At 43.3% G+C, this 22,223-nt stretch overlaps 1 protein-coding gene across 2 annotated transcripts in view; it reads right to left on the bottom strand.

Annotated features, from left to right (window-relative positions):
* Positions 1 to 21,741, bottom strand: part of VGLL4 (vestigial like family member 4) — a 146,935-nt gene extending 125,194 nt beyond the window's left edge. Inside the window, exons 1-2 of one of the 2 annotated variants that reach the window (XM_069483971.1) lie at positions 21,663 to 21,741; positions 11,014 to 11,090 (exon numbers count right to left, since the gene is read on the bottom strand). In XM_069483971.1, the coding sequence (XP_069340072.1) occupies positions 11,014 to 11,077 (64 nt within the window). In that variant the 5' untranslated portion in view covers positions 11,078 to 11,090; positions 21,663 to 21,741. Of the gene's footprint in view, positions 1 to 11,013; positions 11,091 to 20,674; positions 20,695 to 21,662 lie in introns of those variants that run through there. The other variant, XM_069483972.1, reaches the window with a different exon arrangement.
* Between the last annotated feature and the right edge of the window lie 482 nt (positions 21,742 to 22,223).

The following is a 22,223-nucleotide window of genomic DNA, read 5'->3' as shown; positions in this document are numbered from 1 at the left end:
CTGAAAATTATAGTTTTGCCTATCCCTTTTCAGTTTGTATATATCTTTTTTTTTTTTTTTTTTTTTGAGAAAGAGTCTCACTCTGTTGCCCAGGCTAGAGTGCCATGGCGTCAGCCTAGCTCACAGCAACCTCAAACTCCTGGGCTCAAGCGATCCTCCTGCCTCAGCCTCCCAAGTAGCTGGGACTACAGGCATGAGCCACCATGCCTGGCTAATTTTTTTCTATATATACTTTTAGTTGTCCATATAATTTCTTTCTATTTTTAGTAGAGGTGGGGTCTCGCTCTTGCTCAGTCTGGTCTTGAACTCCTGAGCTCAAACTATCCACCCACTTTAGCCTCCCAGAGTCCTAGGATTACAGGCATGAGTGCCCAGCCTGTATATATCTTTTTTAAAAAAATCAATAGCTAGAATCTCAGGCTCAACACTACTCAAGATGTCTTGCTCCTAACTTAAACTGTTTCATTAAACATATTCGTCGTAAGTTTCAGGCAGATATCTTTTATCAATTTAAGAAAGTTTCTTTGCATATATATCTTACTAAGAGCTTTTTATCATAAATAGATGCTGGAGGCTGAATTTCATGAAGTATTTTTTTTGACTTTTGTTTTGAATATTATATGCATTTAACTTTTTTTAATCTATCAAAGTACTATAAGTAATTTACATTATAAAAGTTATTGTTGAGCCATCCTTGCATTTCTGTGATGCAAATTACTTACTTGGACATATATTACTCTTTTAATACACTGCTAATCTGAAATATTTTATATATTCAATTTTATATTTTCATATCTTTTTGTTTTTCTAAGCCTTAGTTTGTCTATAAGATGTTATATGTAAAACTGATTTAGAATATATACATACACTTCATGCTTTCCTTGGCCAGTTTTGGTGTCATGGTTAATTACCCTTACAGAGGGATTTAGAAAGTGCTCTATCCTCTAAAATAGTCTCACGACATGGGGAAATCTGGTTTTTGAAGATTTAGTAAAATTCACTTATAAAACCATCTGGGCTTTATATCTCTGACTACTTTTTCAGTTTTTACCATGATTATTGACCAATTCAGGTTTTCTACCTCTTCATGATTCAAATAGAATCACCTACTTCATCTACGTTTTCAATTTTTTTGTTATGTGCACATATATGCGTATATTATTCTCATCTGTATTCATATAATGTCCCTTTTCTCATTTCTAATGTTCTATAACTGCACAGTTTCTTTTTCCCTTAATCAAATTCACCAACGGTTTGTTTAATTTATTGGTCTATTTAAAAAACCAAGTTTGGGGTTCATTTTTTAGGTTTACTCATTTATTTCCATTTTCATTTATAAAAATAAAACCAGAGATTCATTTTTTCGGGGGGGGGGGATTAGGGAGATATTGGTCAAATGATATAAAATTTAAAAAAATTTTAACTAAAAATAAAGAAAAAAGATTTTTTTCTTTCTACTTTGGGTTTTATTGTTCATTTGGCTCATTTCCCCCCCTATTTTTCTAATAAATGCAGCTTCTTCTCAACAATTCTTTGGCCTCGTCCTACCAGAACGTCCACCTGATGAATGCTGAGGATCCTGAGGCTGGCCTCACACTTACTCTTTTCCTTGTCCCAATTTCCCATCTCCTTGCCTTTTTGCTCTCCATTTTGCAAGACTTTGATGCCTATCTTCCAGATCACTAATTTTCTCTTTAATTATATCCATTTGATTCTCAAGCAGATCTATTTAACCTTTTAAGTTCAATAATCACATTTTTAATGTCCATGAATTTTGTTGTTCTAAATGATCTTCTTTCACAGCAGGTTTCTTTGATTCAATACATTCACTATCTCAAATCTCCTTGAAGATACCAACTAGCTTGTTTTTATCTTCTCCTATGTTTCCCAAAGCCTGCTTACTCTGGGCCTTTTTTTTCATGCTATTTGTTTTCCTCAAACAGATCCTTCGATATGCATTAGTACTTTAGAACTAAAGACTGGGTCGGTCAACAAGGGTAACTAATGCAGGCTTCCTCGCCAGTATTAGGGCTGGGGGGTGGGGAGATGGGGGATGGCCACCTGTAGGCTCTGTGTAGCAGGACAGAAGGTGCCCAGTGACGGGCTTTGCTTTAGGGTATAGGAGTGGGGAACACACAGGGAGGCAGGTTGAGAGACAAATACACAAACCTGCCAAAACAGTCTTTCCTCCAGTGGTGAGTGTAGATACCGACTGTTGGAGAGCTTACACTTCCTTCCCGGGACCCGGTACCCATGGCAATCTTAAGCCCTGCTTCTCTTTCTCAGGCCTCACAACCTACTCAAGAAAACCTCTCAGAACAGGACATTCACTTTCTTTAGAGCACAGTTCTCGGTTTTTAGCCAGGGACCATTGTTACAAATATAATACTTTAATTTCCTAAGTATCACTCCACAGTCTCTTCCTGTTGGTGGTCACTATAAGCTCTGCTTTTAATTCTGTTTTCTTTTGCACCTGTGTTTTGAATTATGATTTTGTTTTTGTTTTCCTTTTGTCAATCTAATCCCATCTGTTTTCAGTCTTCCAGGAATTCTTCTTAACTTTTGGTTTACTGAAGGTAGGCGCCCTTTCAAATTTTCCAGTACTATTACAGATTTTTTAAAATATTTATTTCTTATTATTTAAAAGATTTTTGGCAAGAGGGAAGCTGGATACATGTGTTCAGTCTGCCATTTTACTCTAAAAATCCAGTTCGTGCTCCTGAATTCCTAAATGAAATATTTCTTCAAACTGTTTTATTCAAATCACCCTAAACTAGTACCTTTCTAGGGAACTGAAAAAATATTCTTTCCAACCCCTGCTTACTAGTGAACAAAACAGACTTTTGTCCTGTTGAGTTCGTTAAAAAAGTGACTACAGTCTAGTTAAACAAGGTGAGTTCCATGAAAGAAATGATATTTTAAGCAACATTTTCCAAAGAGAGAAAAAACACATATCTGTAAGGTTTGATGAGAAAGGCAGTCCTAAAAGAAGATATGGTAACTTGACCAGATTTCAACTGGAAAGAAGATTTATTCATTTCATTTATAAGGAATCAACAGTTTGATCCAATAAAAAGACAGTTACAATAAATCTAAAGCCACTAAAGATGTACTATTTTGATTTTTCAAACTTGACTAGATTTCTCTAAAAGTGTAAACCCCAAATGTATTGCTTCTACAAATTATATCCACATCAGATGCCAAGTCAACAAGTATTGCACAAACGTGTAACATAAATCTTTAAGAATGCAAAAGAAAACGAAGAAAAGATGTGGGCTTTAATCTTTTAACTTCCCATTCATATTTTACAGAACTGAATGAGTAGCAAAAATACACATGTATCTAAATTAATTTCCACATTGAGATAATGATAGATCTAGAAGACAGTATAATGTTACATACCACCTTTTCAGCTCTTAAAGAATTGCTACAGTAATTCACAACTATGGTGGGGGAGGGAGAGAAGCTGACAGATGTTTCTTTTAAAAAAAAAAGTGTCCTGTTATTTTAGGTTGTATTAATAGAAGGATCGAGACTAGACCAAAAGCACATATATACCGATACTTACAAGCCCAATCCTAACTAAAGAACTATTGTTTAACTCAAATGAAATTTTAAAAATCTGTAAGTTTTACATAAAGATCTAGGTTTCCAGTTTGTCTTGAACACTCAAAAAAGTTGATAAATCCAGCCCCACATTCCCAGGGAAAGGCAGTCAGCTGTGCTAGTAGATGTTAACAAATGGCTCTCTACAGAGAAAAAACAAAAACAAAAAAGCCCTAACCTGTAGCATCTGCCAAGGTATAAATACTCCCAACATGGCTGATTTCAACCTCCCAATGTGATACCCAGAATCGGGAAAGGTCAGGCACAATCAGCTCCTAGGAACCAGCTCTAGCATAACAGTGGCTGCAGCTGAGTAGCGGCTACCCCTTGAAATAGAGCCAAGAGTCTTCTGTTCCCCAAGGTCCCTGCTGCTCCCCACAGCCTTACAGTTGGCTGCTTCCAGCACTGTCACCAGCCTGCCACACCCCCTCCCTGTCCCTTCACCCCCAAGAACTAACTTCTGGGCTAGATCAAAGTTGGTGGCAGTCCTGGGCACACTGTCTTAATCCTAATCAGATCACATGGAAAAAAAATCATAATTTAGGTACCGGATTGTAGGAGGGACACTGACAGGCCTGTGTTCCAGGGGAAGACAGCAGCGATGAGCTTAGAAGACACATCCAACAAAGAACGGCTGACCATCCTGGAGATGTTCAAACCAGATCTGATTAGGGCAGTAATTTTCAAGACGCAGAGAGGGAGAGAACAGGGAGGGAGATGTGTATAAAATGAAAAAAAGAAGTACTTCATCCAAGGATTCTTGCCTCTGATATTTTAAACTGAATTGCAAATGACATTAAAATAGCTCATAACACTTTTATGTGCATCAAAGGAAAACATGGATTTCTAAAGACTGTGAAACATTTGTTTAAAGGAAACATAGCAACCCTGCTCAAATGTCTAAAGAACTATTTGGTAGAAGAATCTATTTCCAACATCCATTATGCTAATTAACAAGCCATCTTGGTTTTGCCAGTAAATATCCATTTCCAAGATTTATTACGCTAATCTGATCTAAAACTACAAAAATAGCAAAGACACTTGTAGTAGGTGTCTCTGGAGGGTGGCCCTGGTGATTAAATGCCAGATGTCTACGCTGGGATGCAAAGTGTGATGAGGACAACTGCCCACACCCACAGAACAGCTTAAATAGGCACAGAATACTAACTCACCTCATTTTTTACAAAGCTTTTTAAAGTAAAACAGACTACTGGGAGATGATATTTTTGATGCTATTGCTCACAAAAGGGAAGTAAAATGAAAGCACAAAATACATGTTATTGGTGGCTCCAACATTTAGAAAGGGCAGTAAATTCAGTCTTTTTTTTAAAAATCAAAGGAAGCTGCGGAACATGGTCCGGTCAGGGAGGAAGACAGCTCCCCTGTGATCTCCTACCCTGCCGCGCTCTGCGCCACCCAGCAGCTGGCGCTCACCTATGAGCCGTGTTCTGATGACCACAGCACGTGACTGCACCTGAGGACAGCTGACTGAGGAAAGAACGCTTCAAGCGTTCTAAGAAAAAGTCAAATTATGTCACCACAATCTACACAATGAAATATTTTACAAGGCTTTGAAAGACAAAAATGGTGGGAAAACTGCATCAAAATCTACAAGGCGCTGCAGGCACCAACACTAAAGAGCCCAGCCTGGCAGGGGCAGCGCACGCCACACCAGCGGGACAGAAATCCTATCGTAGCAGATCTCCAGCTAATGTATCACGGCTAACTTTTATTGGCTATATTTAATTTATAAATGTATATTCTAGTTATAAAGTTATAAAAGAACTATAAGCACAAAGACTATACCCATTTTTATGCTTATATATATTCAAGTAACATTATAATAAAGATAACCATATTGTGATTATGTAAAAGAATGTTCTCATTGTTAGGAAATGCACACTGAAGTATTTAGGAGTAAGGAGACATGATACCACCTACTTACTCTTGTACGTTTCAGGAAAAATAGCAAGCATATATATACATACCGATACATGCTCATGTGCAGAAAGAGAGAGAATGTGAGTGATAAAATAAATAGGGAAAAATATAAACAACTGGTGAATCTGGTTAAAGGGTATGTGGTAGCCAAAGAATTACAACATCTCATAACTAGAAGGCTCTGTTCCTCCCTTTAAAGATACAGATCCAGAACTGCCCCAGGAGTATCATTAAACCGGTGACTCATCTGGGGGAAGGGCCTGAAATCAGAATCCCGCGCAGGGCTGTGTCAGAACGCTCACAAGTACCCTTTCTGCTGTCTGGGAATCACTGCCGCAAAGAGCCACTTTCATGGATGGAAATGCACGGTATGCCGCTCCGGTGTTTTAGGATAGGAGGGTAAAAATCACCTATGCAGTGATCAAATAAGGCTACCAATTATCAGAAATGATCATAGAATGAAATACTTAATAAACACTAAAGAAGAGTTGCAAGGAAAAGAATCCAAAGGCTCTGTTATATAGAGCACTATTTTTAAACCTAGCTTTTCTGAAGTGCAACTATACAAAACCAGGAGTCCCTGAAACAGAGAGAGAAACAGACAAGTACAGACAACAAAACAACTGCACTTTGCTTCTGGGCTTTTCTGATGAAATTCTCCCATAGTCTCAGCGAGCCGACTTCTGGCCGGGCATGCACAGCTGCTAGAAGGCAAGAGTCCGGTGCTCTTTCCCTCACTGTGGGCAAACCACCAGATCGACACAAGACTCCAAGGGGGCTGGACAGGAGTGACGCCATGATATTGCTCCCTTTCAGGGGCCCCAGAGGACTCGGCACCCTGACGGTAAGCAAACATGACTACTCCAATACAGTTCCTCTCTATTCTGAGCCTATATTGTTTCCGAGTTTTAGAGTCAGCGTTCAAGAAAATGGTCACTTTCCTTTGGTGAAACTTATTTAGTTCCCTCTTGTTCTCTAAAGCTTGCCCCCTTACTGCACCAGGCCCCAGTCCAGTCTGCCCAGCGGACACTGCCGACTGAGAAGACACCCATCTATTCCGACATGTCTCAACACCCTGGCTCATTTTATTGTCACGAGGTAGTCAGATCGTCCCACCACATAAAGCGGAGAAGCCAGGAGTACGTTTATCCCGCAAAGGAGATAGGATCGTTCTGTCAGTACATAAGTACAAAGGTCACAACATAAAATGCTTTTTTACTATGTGCCATGGTCAAAAATGTTGGAAAGCCACGATATTACATGCTGAGAGGAAAAGAGAGAGAAAAGAAGAGAAAAATCGAGAGCAGCTGAGCTGATCTCGTGACAGATTTACTTTATTGGTGCAGAGGCTGACTTAAAGTCATCACCACGACCTTTGAGGAAAGAAATCAGTCTGAGAAGATAGTATGTGAGTACAACTGATCATTATGTTATAAATTAATCTGATCTCGTTTCCCCCCCTTTTTTTTAAGGCAAAATAGACCAGAACCTAGATACACAAACATATTCCACAGCCGAGTGTCAGTCCCCGTAATAATAAAAGCTTGCATTCTTATAAATTCTTTACTTGGAAGGATTATGGTAATTAATGCTTCATCAGTCAGTCAACTTTCAATGATCGTCACTAAACAAGGGTTAGTGCATTTCTAGGAGCAGATGCAAATGCAACACCTGCACAAGCTGCCACCTTCTCCTACTGCTGTCGCTGCATCACGCACACCAGCCTTGCCCAGCTTTTTATCATCTGCACATTAATTCATTAGATTGAAACTACTATCACCCCCACCAAAACCCTCAAAAAGTTTCAATTTAAAATTATTTTAATCCAAGTGAGGAAGTCAGCAGATATATAAAGACCTTAGAAGATACAAGAACAAAATCACCAAAACCAAAACATTTTGTAAACACTGCAATAAAATGATTATCACGTTAAAGGCAGGCCAAGGTGTTGTTTTACACACCAGCATAAAGTCCCCTGTCTTCTCATCTTGATCCATTTTTACTACTAAAACTACAGAGTTAGAAAAACCTTGGAGACTTCCCAGCACCAGTATTACTGATCACTGAAAGAAGAGATTCCTTAAGCACAAGGAAGAATGGAGATCTCAAATTGTATTTTCATTAAGTACCTTCCAGGATTACCCTGGACACCGATTAAATCAATGTCTCATGAGCCGTGGAGTGATTATTTTAAGTAAATTTATTCCTTCTAGGCCACCCAGATAAGTGACTATTGTGTTACTACAAAACCACCATTTTACTATTTATTTTAGCTCCACAGTGTACTATTGAGATACTTCTTTTATTCTCTGCTAGTAGACATAATGAAGTCTTAAGGCTATCAGGTATTATAGACTCAAGTCATAATGGGTACTGTTCTGTTCAAAATGCTAAAACAATAACATCCTCAAAAATGCCCAGGTCTCCAGGAGCAAAAGAAAAGTAAAGAGAATCATTTAGGTCACCTAGATGAGTTGGGAAACTGATCTCAAGTAGTAGAACATATTTCTATTTGCAATAAGACACCCAAATCAGATTACATACACAAGACTTTTTTAAAGTGTTGAGGAGAATGTTAACCTTCCCTAAAGTGTAACAGCAATTTATAACAAAAGCTAAAATAGAATTAATCTAGGGCAGAGAAAGGGGAGTCAGGCTGAACCAGACCAAATAAACCTAAGAAATCAACTGAAAGACACTGAACTTAATGTTCAACTTTGTCTATAAACTGTATGACTTTTCATATGCTTACATAATAATAGATTACTATTGCATGAGGTAATAAAACATACGATGCCTAGTTTTTGAGCTCTGCATACTTGAGAATGGTACACAGAAACCGGCATCAAGAAAAGTCTCTCAAAAATGTTGCTTACGTGTTAACAGTGATTACAGACATTTTGGGCTTTTTTCCCCCACCTTTGTCAAATGTAAAAAATGACCCCGAGAAGCTGAAATCATGACAGAGGGATTCCAGAATCATGTCAGCCAATTCCTAAACCAACTGCAGTCATCAGAGTCAAAAGAAGAGTATTTCAGGCCGGGCGTGGTGGCTCACACCTGTAATCCTAGCACTCTGGGAGGCCTAGCACTCGAGGTCAGGAGTTCGAGATCAGCCTGAGCAAGAACGAGACCCCGTCTCTACTGAAAAATAGAAAGAAATTATCTGGACAACTAAAAATATATAGAAAAAATTAGCTGGGCATGGTGGCGCATGCCCGTAGTGCCAGCTACTCAGGAGGCTGAGGCAGGAGGATTGCTTAAGCCCAGGAGTTTGAGGTTGCTGTGAGCTAGGCTGACGCCACAGCACTCTAGCCAGGGCAACAGAGTGAGACTCTGTCTCAAAAAAAAAAAAAAAAAAAAAAAAGAAGAAGAAGAATATTCCAGAATAATGTCTACTCTGTGATCGTCCTGGTGTTACATGTGTACTTATCATCATTTTGCAAAAACGCCAATGGGCTGTGTTCAACACAGGAGGAAAGTAAGAATTCTTCTTCCCCTTGTTGGTATCATTCTGTTTCTCTGAAAACAGCACCCTCAAACTGTGGGCTCTGAAGGAGGCCTCGCACCTGCACCACCAAGTATACAATCTCCTCCCCCATACACCTCACACCTGCAAGAGCCTGTGCACAGATACATTCATAAGCTCCATGAAGGCAGGGAGTGTGCCTTCCTCATCTGTATATGCCCCTTGCACAAAAGGCTCGATCATCCCTCACTGAGTTGGAAACTAGGCAGGCCTCCAACCTGAGCAGTGATCCTGAAGCTGGACTTCAGGAGTGAACCTGAGAAGGCAGCAAGAAAAAGAAAAAAAAAACAGAGAGGGAGAAGAAAGTCTTTTATTCTCCACACTCCAGGACACAAAGGGCCACCCTGAGGTCACTACTTCTATTTTTCATTTATATAAGCAGTATTCTGTTTTGCTGATCCTAACTAAACTTGAGCAGTGTAAAAACAGAGAAATTCAAAATACTACCTTATATAAAAACTTCTAAATAAACTATATTAATGTTCAACACAGTCTGTAAATAGCTATTCAAGTCAGTTACATTGACTGCAATCTTACAGGCATAAAGGAGATTTTTTCGTTATTTAGATAAAAAGCCTTCAGCCCGAGCTGCCTGTCCTTGGCTCCATGTCTGTGCAAGTGACACTTAACATCTCTGAACTCCCATTTCCTGCGTAAGGGACAATCACACCTCGCCATCAGGTAGTTGTATCTTCCCAACAATCAAAAGCTAAGTAAATGTGAATTATGTAAGAGGTTGGAAAAACCCTTACTGGCCATCTCATCCAGTCACCAGCTGAATAATCATCCTGTGGTGGTCAAGGGCAGGAGGGCAACACAGGCACACAAACAGCGTGGAAGACTGGGAAGTCCTATCGGAGGCCAGCAGGAGCGAGGGCAGGGCAGCCCCAACCAGGAGTTGAAAGCTGAGGTGAGCACTGTGTATGCAACAGCCCACTGAATCCTCACAAATGCCTTGTAAGTAGGTGCCGTGGTTCTTTCATGTTACTAGTGAGAAAACTGAGGATTGGAAAAATAAAAGTCTAACACCTCGTAACAAGGCAGACCTTAGATTTTAAGGACATGCATGTTCCAGCCTGCCAATCCATTAAGAACTAAACTGGACAGTAGTGCGTCTTCGAGAATTTATAATGCATAAAAGCGTGACCTTAAATTATACTTTTATTATTAACATTTTAATGCTTAGAAAAAGGACACTCGACCCTGTTCCCACATAAAACAGTAATTCTTACAATATTGTTTAGCAAGTAATTTTGACTTTGAACAAGAACATTTAAAAACAAATATACTTTAGGATGTTCCACTTTAACATACTGGAATAATCTTCCAGTGCTGATGTTCTCGCTCCTTTTGCCCGTCCCCTTCCACAGTAGTGAACTTTCCCCCCAATATTTGCTCTCTCTCAGCTATGCAAACAGAATTTTCATGACTGTTTCCATTATGACATTTCCAACCATATGAATGGCCTTGGGTGATTTTTTCCATCTCTAGTTCTCTACTGGTCAATTAGTCTATCAGCAAGCACACATTTATGTCAACTTCTACGGACACAATAAGGAGCATCTTCACTCCAGATCACTGAGAGTAAGCTGTGAGGGAAAGGATGACCTACGGGTAATCGTTTAAGCTCTAGCATCCAAAGTTAAATACTAGTTCAATAGCACCATCCACACTTGAGCCCAGGAGTTCGAGGCCAGCCTGGGCAATACAGGGAGACACCCATCTCAGAAAAGAAAGAAACCAAGTATCCAAAGTTTAATGCCAGTTAAAATACATGTTCTGGAGTACTTGAAAATAAAAATGAGCACACCAAGCTGTTATCTCCAAGGAAAACCACCCAAATTAATAGCAAATGCTCACAGAAGCGCGTGATTTTATTACGGGGTCAGAGACAAGAGGCGTCGACGGAAAGCTCTGGAAACAGATTCCTGACTTACGTTTCTCGTCGTCAGCATGCACCAGAGACGCTGCCCTAGACAAGACATCCAATGGCGTCTCCATTCCTGGTTGGAGCCTAAAAGGAAAATAGAGGGGGAGAAAAAAGAATTTAAAGAGAGTTCAAAAGACTCTTTTTTGGAATTCTAGTAGCTAACAGAATGAATGATTCCCCAACCAAATGCAAAGCACTCTCCTAAGGATGAAATTCTTCCCATCTGAAGAAACAGAATGGACTTGCTTCAGGAATAGAGAAAAGGGTTAAATTCCATTCTGTCTACTGCGCTCCAGGAAGCGCTCGTGTCAGAACTAAAAGGAGGGATATTGTGAATATTCATGCCCATGTTATTTGGCGCTTATAAATGCTTATGTGTAGGCATAACATGCCTGCACAGACATACCCAGTAAAAAATAGTTTTCAGAACAAAGGCTGCTCTATGAACATAGCATTACTACCAGTCTGAGATTTCTGTTGTGGCGGTGGTTGTGGTTGTTCTTGGTTTACTAGTTTTAGCAGAAATTACTAAGATTGAACCCATTTTGCCCTTTTGGTTTAGCTAAGAAGTTATAGTCTCATCAGCAGTGGAGAGGGACTCAGCGTGGCCAAGTAGGTGTAGCTTAATGCATGCAATGTACTCAAGAAAAGCTGTGTGATAACTCCACTGGCAAGTTAAATGGTATTTTAAGTCCAGTAAGTATCTATATTTTAAAACACTGCATTTTGTAGTACACTATTCTGTTGCCACCACCTTCCATCAATTTATCAGGGCCATATTTTTTAATAAGACTAGATTTTTAGTTTTAACTGTTTCATTAAATTACAGCATACCTATATAAAAGCAAACACTGCAAAAAAAAAAAAAATTAAAGTTGGAGGAAAACTCTAGAAAACCAGGCTGCTTTTGTCCATTTTCCCTTTTCTGGATTATTTAACACACACAAACAATTACTGGGAAAACATACATAAGCTATTAGCTCAACAACTGAGAAAAACACCTTAACCATACCACCGTAAAGACATTTGACATTTACTCAGCATGCTTCAACATTTATTGAGCACCTGCTATGTATGTGCCAGTCACAACACAACGTGGTAGACCAGCTTTTCTTTATAATAGTCATTCTTCAGAACTCCAAAGAAACATCATCCTTGATCTTGAAATATGACTTCATTCAATAAACACGACATGTCTACTAAGTGCTAAAGGCAGGAAAAATGAACAAAGCCCAGGAGTTGCCTCAAGGAGCTTTCAATCTGTACAGCAGACACGTCTACAAGAAATCTAGTTTAAAGCAGTGTATTTCCAAAGCACTGGATGACCATATTTTGGAAAAGAAAAAAAAACGTTCTCTATGGTAGGTAAGTTCAGGGAAGACTGGAGTAAGTCAAGCTAGGCAGCGTGTTCTCCGCGCGGGGCGCAGGCATTAGGGGCAGCAGCTCGGTCCATGTGAAGTCCCTCGGACTCACTGGCTATTCTGTTAACCTGAAACTTATCTTGGGAAACACTCAGGGAAATATTGGATTAAGGCACAATGTGCAAAGTATCGAAACAGGGCTATCAACAAAGTCCTATAGAAATAAAGATGAACTCTGAAAGGCTTTGTGAGAAAAACAGAACTGAGCGGAGCCTTTAAAGAACGAATATGAAGCACCCCAGAAGGGAAGAACGTAAGCAGAATCTATTTAGCAACACGTTGCCCAAATCGAAGAGCAACAGGGAGATAGGATGTGAGAGACACAGATGGAAACCTGGGGTCACACTGTGGAAGGACTAAGGGCTTTGGCGGGATTTGGGCTCGATTTCTTACACATTAAGGAACTGCTGAAATCTCCATCCGAGCGGAGAAATAACTTGGTCACCTGCGTTACTTGGGTAGCGCTGCGTGGAATGGACTACAGCCTGGGAAGCCAAAGGCAGGGGGCCGAGGGGACGCCAGAGCTACAGGGAGGCATGCAGAAGGCTGTGAGGGGCATTAGCGTGGGGCCAGAGACAGAACTGGCAAAGCTTGGCAGGTCCCAAGAGGTGAGGGGAGAGTCAAGGAAGACTCTGAGTGACGTGGAAGGCAATGACCTCCTAAACCAAATGGAGTAAATTTATTCTTCTCCAGAGAGAAGAGAGGATAAGTAAAATCAGAGGCATAAGGGAGAAAAACTAATAGCATTCACATTCCTGAGTCTTCTTTGTAAGACAGATCATCTCCTGAAAGAAAGGATTTGTGAACTTGTTCAAAAGTGGAGAAAACAAAGAAAGGCTTGGGATTGTTGAACTCCCAAGAACTGGGTAATATTCTCTCCACCCAAGCCAGTTTCCTATTCAGGCAAGATCTGGGATTAATGTCTTGTGATTTTTTAATAATTGCTGATAAGCATTTTACTCCCCAATACAGTATTTAGACTCAATCCCTTAATTTCCCCATTAATTTAAAGGACAATGCTTTCAAAATTCTAAACCCAAATCCATATATGTTAACATGTACCTTAAGTAATGCAAATTATGCATAAAAACAAAATATTAAAGCATAAAAGCATCAAATGAAATAAAAGTAGACCCAGAATTCTAGCATAACAGCAGATTAGATACTTAAGTTTACCCTCATACAATGAAATCGAAAACCCCCAAGCAACTTACATTCAAAGTAGGTAGATAAGAGATTGGGTGTTTAGGGTTCATCTACAAGGCACCTGCCATCTGCTGCAACTCTACTAATGAAACCAACCGATTTTTATTACACAATTATTCTGAGTTCAGCAAAGCACCCAAGCGAGGTGGAAGAGAAATAGAATATAGGATCCCTGCTTTCAAGGAGTTATGATCTTGTTCATGAAATTAAAGTATATGGGATAGGATAACAATACGCAAAATTAAAAAGAGGTTAATAAAAGACTAAATATTATTTAAAACTAAAATGTGCATTGTGTGATAAAAGAAAGATCAACATCAGCTAAGGTGTTTACCTTGGCACATCTGTTTTTCATTTGTTGGGGGCGGGTGGTTTCAAAAAGCCACTTCAAAAGTTTCCTTCCCCAGTTTCCCTCCCCCAGGTAGTCACGCCCCTCTCTGACCTCCCTTACTTTCCGGGATCACACTGTCAGTCTGTATATTTCCTGGGTGCAAGGGCTCTGTCTTAGCCCGTACAGTCACGCTGGTCAACAGTCTCAGGAAAGGCACAGAGGCAGGAATGAGCACCTGGGACAGGCAGGCTGAGATCAGCCCAGTTAGAACTGGGAATCCACTTAGGAAGCAGCAGAAGCTAAGTTCAGGTGAGCATGATGTGGGGGCCTTAGGAAAGAGCTGACAGCTGGCCTTTAGGTTTACACTTAATGTCACAGGCAACAGACAGTTGTCATCCTAGTCCCTGAGCTGGCAAGGGATGTGATGTCAAGGCTTCTTTAGTTTAGAAGTTCTAGGTAGGGTGGTTTGACTGCAGCAGGTGACACGATTAGTTAAGAGGCAGCTGTAGGAAACAGGTGTTAGATAAGGACAATACAGGTGGGAGATGAGGGTCAGGGACCAGGCATTACCTAGCCACAAAAGAACAAAGCAAATAAAGTTTAAAGATAGTAGTCATTAAAACAAAAAAAAAAAACTCTTTTGAATTTTACATCTCATACAATATCCACAGTCCAACAAACCCAATAAACATATTAATAATGTGGGGAGGGGGTACCATGGCTACAGTATTTGATGGAGGGTCACACTACATTAACAAGCAAATCAGGCCAGGTGCGTTGGCTCACGCCTGTAATCCTAGCACTCTGGGAAGCTGAGGCAGGAAAATTGCTTGAGCTCAGGAGTTTGAGACCAGCCTGAGCAAGAGCAATATCCCGTCTCTACTAAAAGTAGAAAAATTAACACAGCATCATAGTCCCAACTACTTGGGAGGCTGAGGCAGGAGGATCACTTGAGCCCAGGAGTTTGAGGTTGCAGAAAGCTATGACGCCACTGAACTCTATCCGGGGTGACAGAGCAAGACTCTGTCTTACAGGAGGAAAAAAAAAAACAGGCAAGTCAGCATTATAGTCGTTTAAGAGGGTGATCTTTGGACACCCACCTGTCTGAGTTTGAATGTGGCTCAACCACTTCTGATCTATGTGACCCTGGGAAGTGACTTTAGTCATGTGTGTCTGTTTTCTCATGTGGAAAATGGGGATATTAATATTACCTCCCTCAGAAGGTGTTCTGAGGAATAAATGGGCTTTATAGGTATAAGGTAATCATTTATCAAAACTGTACCACCTCTGTGGAGATCAGTATGAAGATTTCTCGAAGAATTAAAAGTAAATCTACCATTTGATCCTGCAATCCCTCTACTGGGTATCTACCCAGAGGAAAAGAAATCATTATATCAAAAAAATATCTGGGCCAGGCACGGTGGCTCACACCTGTAATCCTAGCAGTCCTCCTGCCTGTCTTGCTCAGGCTGGTCCCAAAGTGCCTGTCTTTAAACAGAAACACACATGAAACAAGGTTATGTATTGACAGTTGACAAAAATGTGACCAGAGGCTCAAAGGAACCTAACCCTGTATTTCCCCTAGGAACAGTGGTTTAGTATTCACTAATTCAGTGTTCGTGGAGATTTTATAGAACACAACTTCTATGAATAACAAGAATTGGCCATATTTACTGGTGGAAATAACTAGAGTGCAACCTAATGCTATATTGTGTCATGAGTTAGATGAGTTTATCTAGGCTCTAATAGACTGAGGAGAGTTGAGATTTTGGAACAATGGAGAGTTAGACTTGGGGTATTTATTATAGGAAGTTTGCTAACTTGGACTATGATGCAACATGTCTCTTATTCTTGGGAGTAATAGGTCCCTGAGATACCGCGGTGTCAGCGTGGGCCTCCATGCAGTCACTTTCACATACAGCAGTGTCAGTGTGGGCCGCCATGCCGTCACTTTCCAGGGAGCACTTTAGGGAGATGGGTGAACTTCAGCCAGCAGTCAGAATTTTACGCCAGCATCAGGCAGCCTTGCACAGGCTCATAGAATGTGTTGTAATGTAAGCTTGGTTTTGCAGCTCAGCCTGTATAGATGGCCCTCAACTGGTACATGGCCACCTTCAGTACAGTCTATGCATTTGCATAGTTTTCACTGATACCAAACTGTATTGTAGTTACTGAGGGTTTTAGTCCCTGTATGGTGGCACTACTATGGTGGCCGGGGTAGTAGTGATGACTAAATATCACATCCCAGCCCTCCCCCAGAGTGAGGAGGTCCATAGAGTCAAGCCGTGGGCCACTTTAGCATCAGAAAACCTCACGTGGTTAGTTGAGCATTTATTCAGGGTTTCTACCCAAAGCGGTATCCCTGTATTCAGTCCAGGCTAACTGAGGTCTCACTATTGGGGTGATGAGAAGTGGAGACAGGCAGTAGGCAGAGCTGAGTTGATGGCAGGCACCTAAAGTTACCTGTGCCTGCTATCTATTGCACCTTACTTTGGAAGAGAAGAGATTGATGGCTGCTCAACCTATAGACCTGTCTCCTGCAGAGGTTTCACAGGAGGGGCATTAAACCCTTATGGAAAGGGTACCGACCTGTACCAACATACCAACTTCTAGGACAATGAGAGAACTGCCAGTGGAACTGGCTGTTCTAAGGATTATGCTTGAGGTATCTAAGGGGGGAAATAAAATTCGCCTGGACTTTTTGAGCAGATGACCAATTCCCACTATTTTTCAATGCTGTTGTCAGTCCAAAAAAAAAAAAAAAATGAACTGTGCTATTATGAATCTATCTCTTCATTTTCAAGACTTCAGATTTATACAGCACTGCATATGAAATAAGAGAAACTCTTTAGCTCTTCTCGTTTACTCTGGATATGCTTGTTCTTGCATTTATTTTATTTGGATACTTAGGATTTCTTTTTTTTTTTTTTTTTGAGACAGAGTCTCACTCTGTTGCCCAGGCTAGAGTGAGTGCCGTGGCGTCAGCCTAGCTCACAGCAACCTCAAACTCCTGAGCTCAAGCGATCCTCCTGTCTCAGCCTCCCAAGTAGCTGGGACTACAGGCATGCACCACCATGCCCGGCTAATTTTTTCTATATATATTTTTAGCTGTCCATATAATTTCTTTCTATTTTTAGTAGAGATGGGGTCTCGCTCTTGCTCAGGCTGGTCTCGAACTCCTGAGCTCAAACGATCCGCCCACCTCGGCCTCCCAGAGTGCTAGGATTACAGGCGTGAGCCACCGCGCCCGGCCAATACTTAGGATTTCTTATTCACAATTGCTGAGGGGCCACATATTCTCAGGGACCTATTACTCCCAAGAATAAGAGACATGTTGCATCATAGTCCAAGTTAGCAAACTTCCTGTAATAAATACCCCAAGTCTAACTCTCCATTGTTCCAAAATCTCAACTCTCCTCAGTCTATTAGAGCCTAGATAAACTCATCTAACTCATGACACAATGTAGCATTAGGTTGCACTCTAGTTATTTCCACCAGTAAATATGGCCAATTCTTGTTATTCATAGAAGTTGTGTTCTATAAAATCTCCATGAACACTGAATTAGTGAATACTAAACCACTGTTCCTAAGGGAAATACAGGGTTAGGTTCCTTTGAGCCTCTGGTCACATTTTTGTCAACTGTCAATACATAACCTTGTTTTATGTGTTTCTGTTTAAAGACACTTCACTTAATACCTATTGTTGATTCACTAACATTAAACCTACAGCCAACAGCACTGTAACTCATGCCTGAATGACGCTCATCCAATACATGTATTTTCTCCATACAGCACATCCCAGCCTTCTTGGCTGAAGAACACTAGACAGCACTTCACCACCACTCGGGGGCCCTTTCAAATAGCAAACTGCCAACAAAAGCACAAAAATGTGAAAAAATGTGGTACTAAACAGACTGCAAAAAACACACTTCTTTACAGTGTTAAGAGCTGAAACAAGAAGGTGGAGTATTGCTTTTTTTCAAATTTTTGCCCACTCTGCACATATCCACAAATGTCCAAGAAAGCACCACAGCACTGATTTGGGGATTACAAATAAATTTTAGTGAGTAGGCAAATTCATAAACATGGAATCCAAGAATGAGGATCAACTGTATCTGGTTATCAGACCTGAGGCATCAGACACAGGAAGTAAATCCTACAAGGTTTTCCTCCTTTGCAAGAGAGCAATTATACTGTATTCTAGGTAGAAAGAAGATTTCTGGTTTCAGCACCTCTTGCACTCCTTTTCCTACCTTGTCTGTTTATATGATCAAGATTTGGCAATCCAGTTCTTAAGTTGTTGGAGTTTGGGGCTTTTATTTTCTTGTTTTGGGGATTTTGTTTGTTTGTTTGTTTGTTTTTCAAAATAGCATTCACTTTACTGTTTTACTAAACTCCCACATACAGACTTCATAAAGTTTGGAGTCTCCCTGAAAGAATCACAAATGAGCCTCAGTTAACATACCCTGCAGAAATTTCACACACAGAAAAACTTTCTTTTTCACCAGGTTCTGGCCGCAACAGCTCATCTAACACAGGCAATAAACAGACAACTCGGTATGTCAAAAAATCACCATGCAGTGTCATAATTTCATGTATTTGACTAAAATTGAACATTAAAATTATCCCATGTATTTGACTTTTACCTCCTAAACTTACAACTTCTAGCATTTTATTAAGTCACGTTCAAAGTTACAAAACAACTTTTATTATTGTTAATCTACTTATTATTTTATTAAGGCAAAAAGTTGCACAGCAAAACTATCCAAGAGAGATACCCAGAAGAGACACAAAGTAAAATCTTCCTTTGGATGTTTTGGCAACCACAAAAGAGAGGGTGGCAACAAGGCTGACTCCATAAGGACTTAAACGGAATTTCCCATTACAGAACATTGAAAAGTTAAAGTTTGTTTCATAATTCTCCTGTATGTTAAAATTTTCAGGTAAAATCATAGTTCTAAATCAGTTGGGGGAAGTAGCAAGGACTGTGTTTACGAAGCTCTTTCAAATCTTCAAAGACTTTTATAAATAACATAATACAAAATACTTTCAAAGCACATTATTCTCTGTAATCCTTAAAACTCTGTGATGTACTGGAACAGATATTATCACCCTCTTACAGAGGAAAATAAAACACAAAGGTTAAGTATAAGTAACTTGTTCTGGTCACAAACCTAGTAGGTGACACAGATAGAACTCAAACTCAGGTCTCCAGAAATAATACACCAGAGCTGTTCTTACTACAACATTCACAGTTTTGGAATGTAGTCCATGGTTATTTATAGCAGAATTATCTTCTTAATTGTATTGTGCTTTGCTCAACATAAAAATTAGTTTGCATTCCCTTCCAAATGGAAAGCAAAGGCAGGCTGCCCAGAAGTGTGAAAAAACGGTGGCAGGGGAAATCAGGCTTGGGATTAAAATTTTGCCAAAGTTAAACAACAAATTGAGGGGTTTACATCATTTCCACCGTGGGGGAGATGACTTTTCAGCCAGATGTAACAGGAAACACACAAGAAAAACACAAAACTGTTTTGAGTGTTAAGACAAGAAACTTCCGATAAAAGTATTTATAAACCCATTATTTAAATTTAGAGCATTGAGATTTAGAGATGATAAATAGCTTGTCCCAAGACCACACCACAAAGCCTGAATGCCAGGGGCCCCAGAGGCTAAACTGCGCGCTCCACGCCCCTGGCAGTCACGTGCAGACTCAGTAGATACAAGCAGGAGACGATAAACATCAAGTCGGTGGACTGAGAGACTGGAGCAAAGAGTTAAAGTTTGGTATGCTAACATGGTATGCAAAACTGACCTTCAAATCCTAACAGGCAAATTAACATTTACTGGGTTTTGTCTTTGAATGTTCAGAGGAAACAAATGCCAGCCTGCTTTTTAGTAAAGGTAGGCTTGAATTTAGAAGATGATGTTAAAACTCTACAGCTGGGAAAGTGCCTTTCAAACAGAGGGGACAAGCAGCTGCTGACAGAACCTGGAAGAGCCGCCTCCACCCCCCACACCCCGCCCCCGCGCCGGGCTGCTGGTTCTTATTAACCACAGAGAAGGAAATACAAAGAGCAAACATACAGCACCAATGATCAAAGTGAAACCGATTTTTTTAATCATCTAGCTTAAACAGACGAACACATGCCAGTAAAGCACATAAATACTAATAGTCCCAGTAAGTTACTGTCATCATAACCTAAGACATTTAAATGTCTCAATGTGATGAATCAAAGGAGACTTTAAGCAAAACAAAAAAGAAAAAGCGCTTTGCTCTTCGGCTGGGCCTGCAGGCAGTGCAGGAAGAGTGCGATTCTGTTTTGGGGAGGGGGCAGGAAGTGTATGCACAGGACAGCGTCCGTCCCAGCGGCCGGTCCACCCCGCAGTCCCGCACCACGGCCCTCCCCTGCGGCGGGCCGGGACCGAGGGGTGCAGAGCGCCGGGCCTCCTCCCCGGCCCAGGACGCCCTCCACTCGGACCCCGCCAGGGCATGGACCGGCCCTCCCGGACCCAGACGCTTCCGTTCCCGCCGAGACCCTCACGAGCCGTCCCGCTAGGACAAGCCACCTCCTCCCTCCGCGGGGCGTCCTCGGTCCCGCTCCAGGTCAACCCACCCTAGCGTCCCTCGCAGGCCAGCCCTGCTTAGCCCGGGCACAGCCCTGCTTAGCCCGGGCACAGCCCCGCGGGCCGGGTCGCACCGCACTCACCGCCTGGCGGCTCTGGGCGCGGCCGCCTCGGGCCGGCCGGGCCCCGCAGGGGACTGGGGGGGCGGGACCCGGCGCTCGGGGCGCACTCGGGGACGCGCCGACGCACAGGCGCGCTCACGCCCGCGCTCCGCACCGGCTGCCCCCCCCAAACACACGCACACGCGGGCCGCGCGCGCTCGGCCGGCTCTGCGGCGGGCGCGAGCGCGGGAGCGCGAGGAATCCCTGGAATGAGGTGCCGCCCACCCTCGCCCGGGCTCCGCCAGGCCGGCCGGGACACGCCCCCGGACACGCCCCTCCCGCCCCGCAGGTGGGGGCCGAGCCCAGGTGAGCCCGAGGGGGGCGGGGGCGGGGCCTCGGCGGCCTGCAGCGGCCGTTTCCCCTCCCCCGCCCGCCGCGAGCCGGCTGCGGCTCGCACCTACCCGGCCGGTGCCCAGCGCTCTGGCAGCCACCGTGCGCGGGGGCCCGGTGCTCGCCGCGCCGCCCTCCGAGGGGCTCGGGCCGGGCAGGGCGCGTGGACGCAGCACCGCACACGCCCCCGTTCTCCCGAGGCCCAGCCAGTGGGAACGCACCTCAGCATTCCGTGCGTGCCCAGGTGCCCGCCGCCGTGGGCCAGGCACCTTCCCCGCACGCACACGGCAGGTTCCGGCGCGCAGTGGACACGGCACACGTGACACCGACGTCCCGGGTCAAGCCATACTCCGTAGCCCCTGGCCCTGCTGCCCCTTGCCCGCCTCGCAAGTGCGCGGAATTCGACCCAGCCCTACGGCACCCACGCTGCCCTCGGCTTCGGAGCCGGGGCCGTCCGGGCTCGCACCCAGCCCGCAGCCCGCGGGCGGGCGGACCACCCCCGGGCCCGGGTGGGCGCCCGCGCACCGCCGCCTCCCGCCCCCCTGGTTGCGCGGGGCGCCAGCCTGGCCCCTGCCTCGCCCTCTCGGCACCGTCACTCGCCCAAGCCGCACTGCCCAGACAGGCCGGCGGCCGCCCGCACCTGGAGGCACGGTCGCACTTGCGTCGGCAGGGTGTGCTCGGCGCCGGCGCGATCACGACGGCCGCTGCAGTCCGGGGCACTCGGCCGCGGCTCGCTCTGCTCCCATTACCGCCTTTCGCACGCCACCACTCCACTTCCAGCACACGCACACACAGCCCGGGCGCGGGCGCGCGGCGGCCGTTCCTCCCGCCCTCGCCCGGAGGAGGAAGTCCCAGTAGATCAAAACAGCGTGGCGGGGAGGGCCGGAGCAGGGCGGGAGATGGAGGGGAGAGAGCCCTCCGGCCGCTCGCACCGCAGCGTGCGCGGCGCTGGGCAAACTCCTGGAGTCCGGGACCCGGCCCGCTCCGAAACGCGCCCGGGTGGGGCCGGGAGGAGGAGGTGAAACGCTCCTAATTGGCGCAGGTTCTTGTTACAGCAGCGGCGCAGACATGTGACCACGAAAAGAAAAGGCCTGTCTTTAATTTTTTCCTGTCATTCTCCGGGGATTTGGTGGTAGGGGGTAAGGGGGTGGAGGCCTGCTACTCCCCGATCCCCGGCAACCCTTGCCCCATTGTTTTCTCA

The sequence above is a fragment of the Eulemur rufifrons genome, chromosome 10 (genome assembly GCF_041146395.1).
Source record: "Eulemur rufifrons isolate Redbay chromosome 10, OSU_ERuf_1, whole genome shotgun sequence".
Lineage (NCBI taxonomy): Eukaryota > Metazoa > Chordata > Mammalia > Primates > Lemuridae > Eulemur > Eulemur rufifrons.
This window is presented reverse-complemented; position numbering and strand designations above follow the sequence as displayed.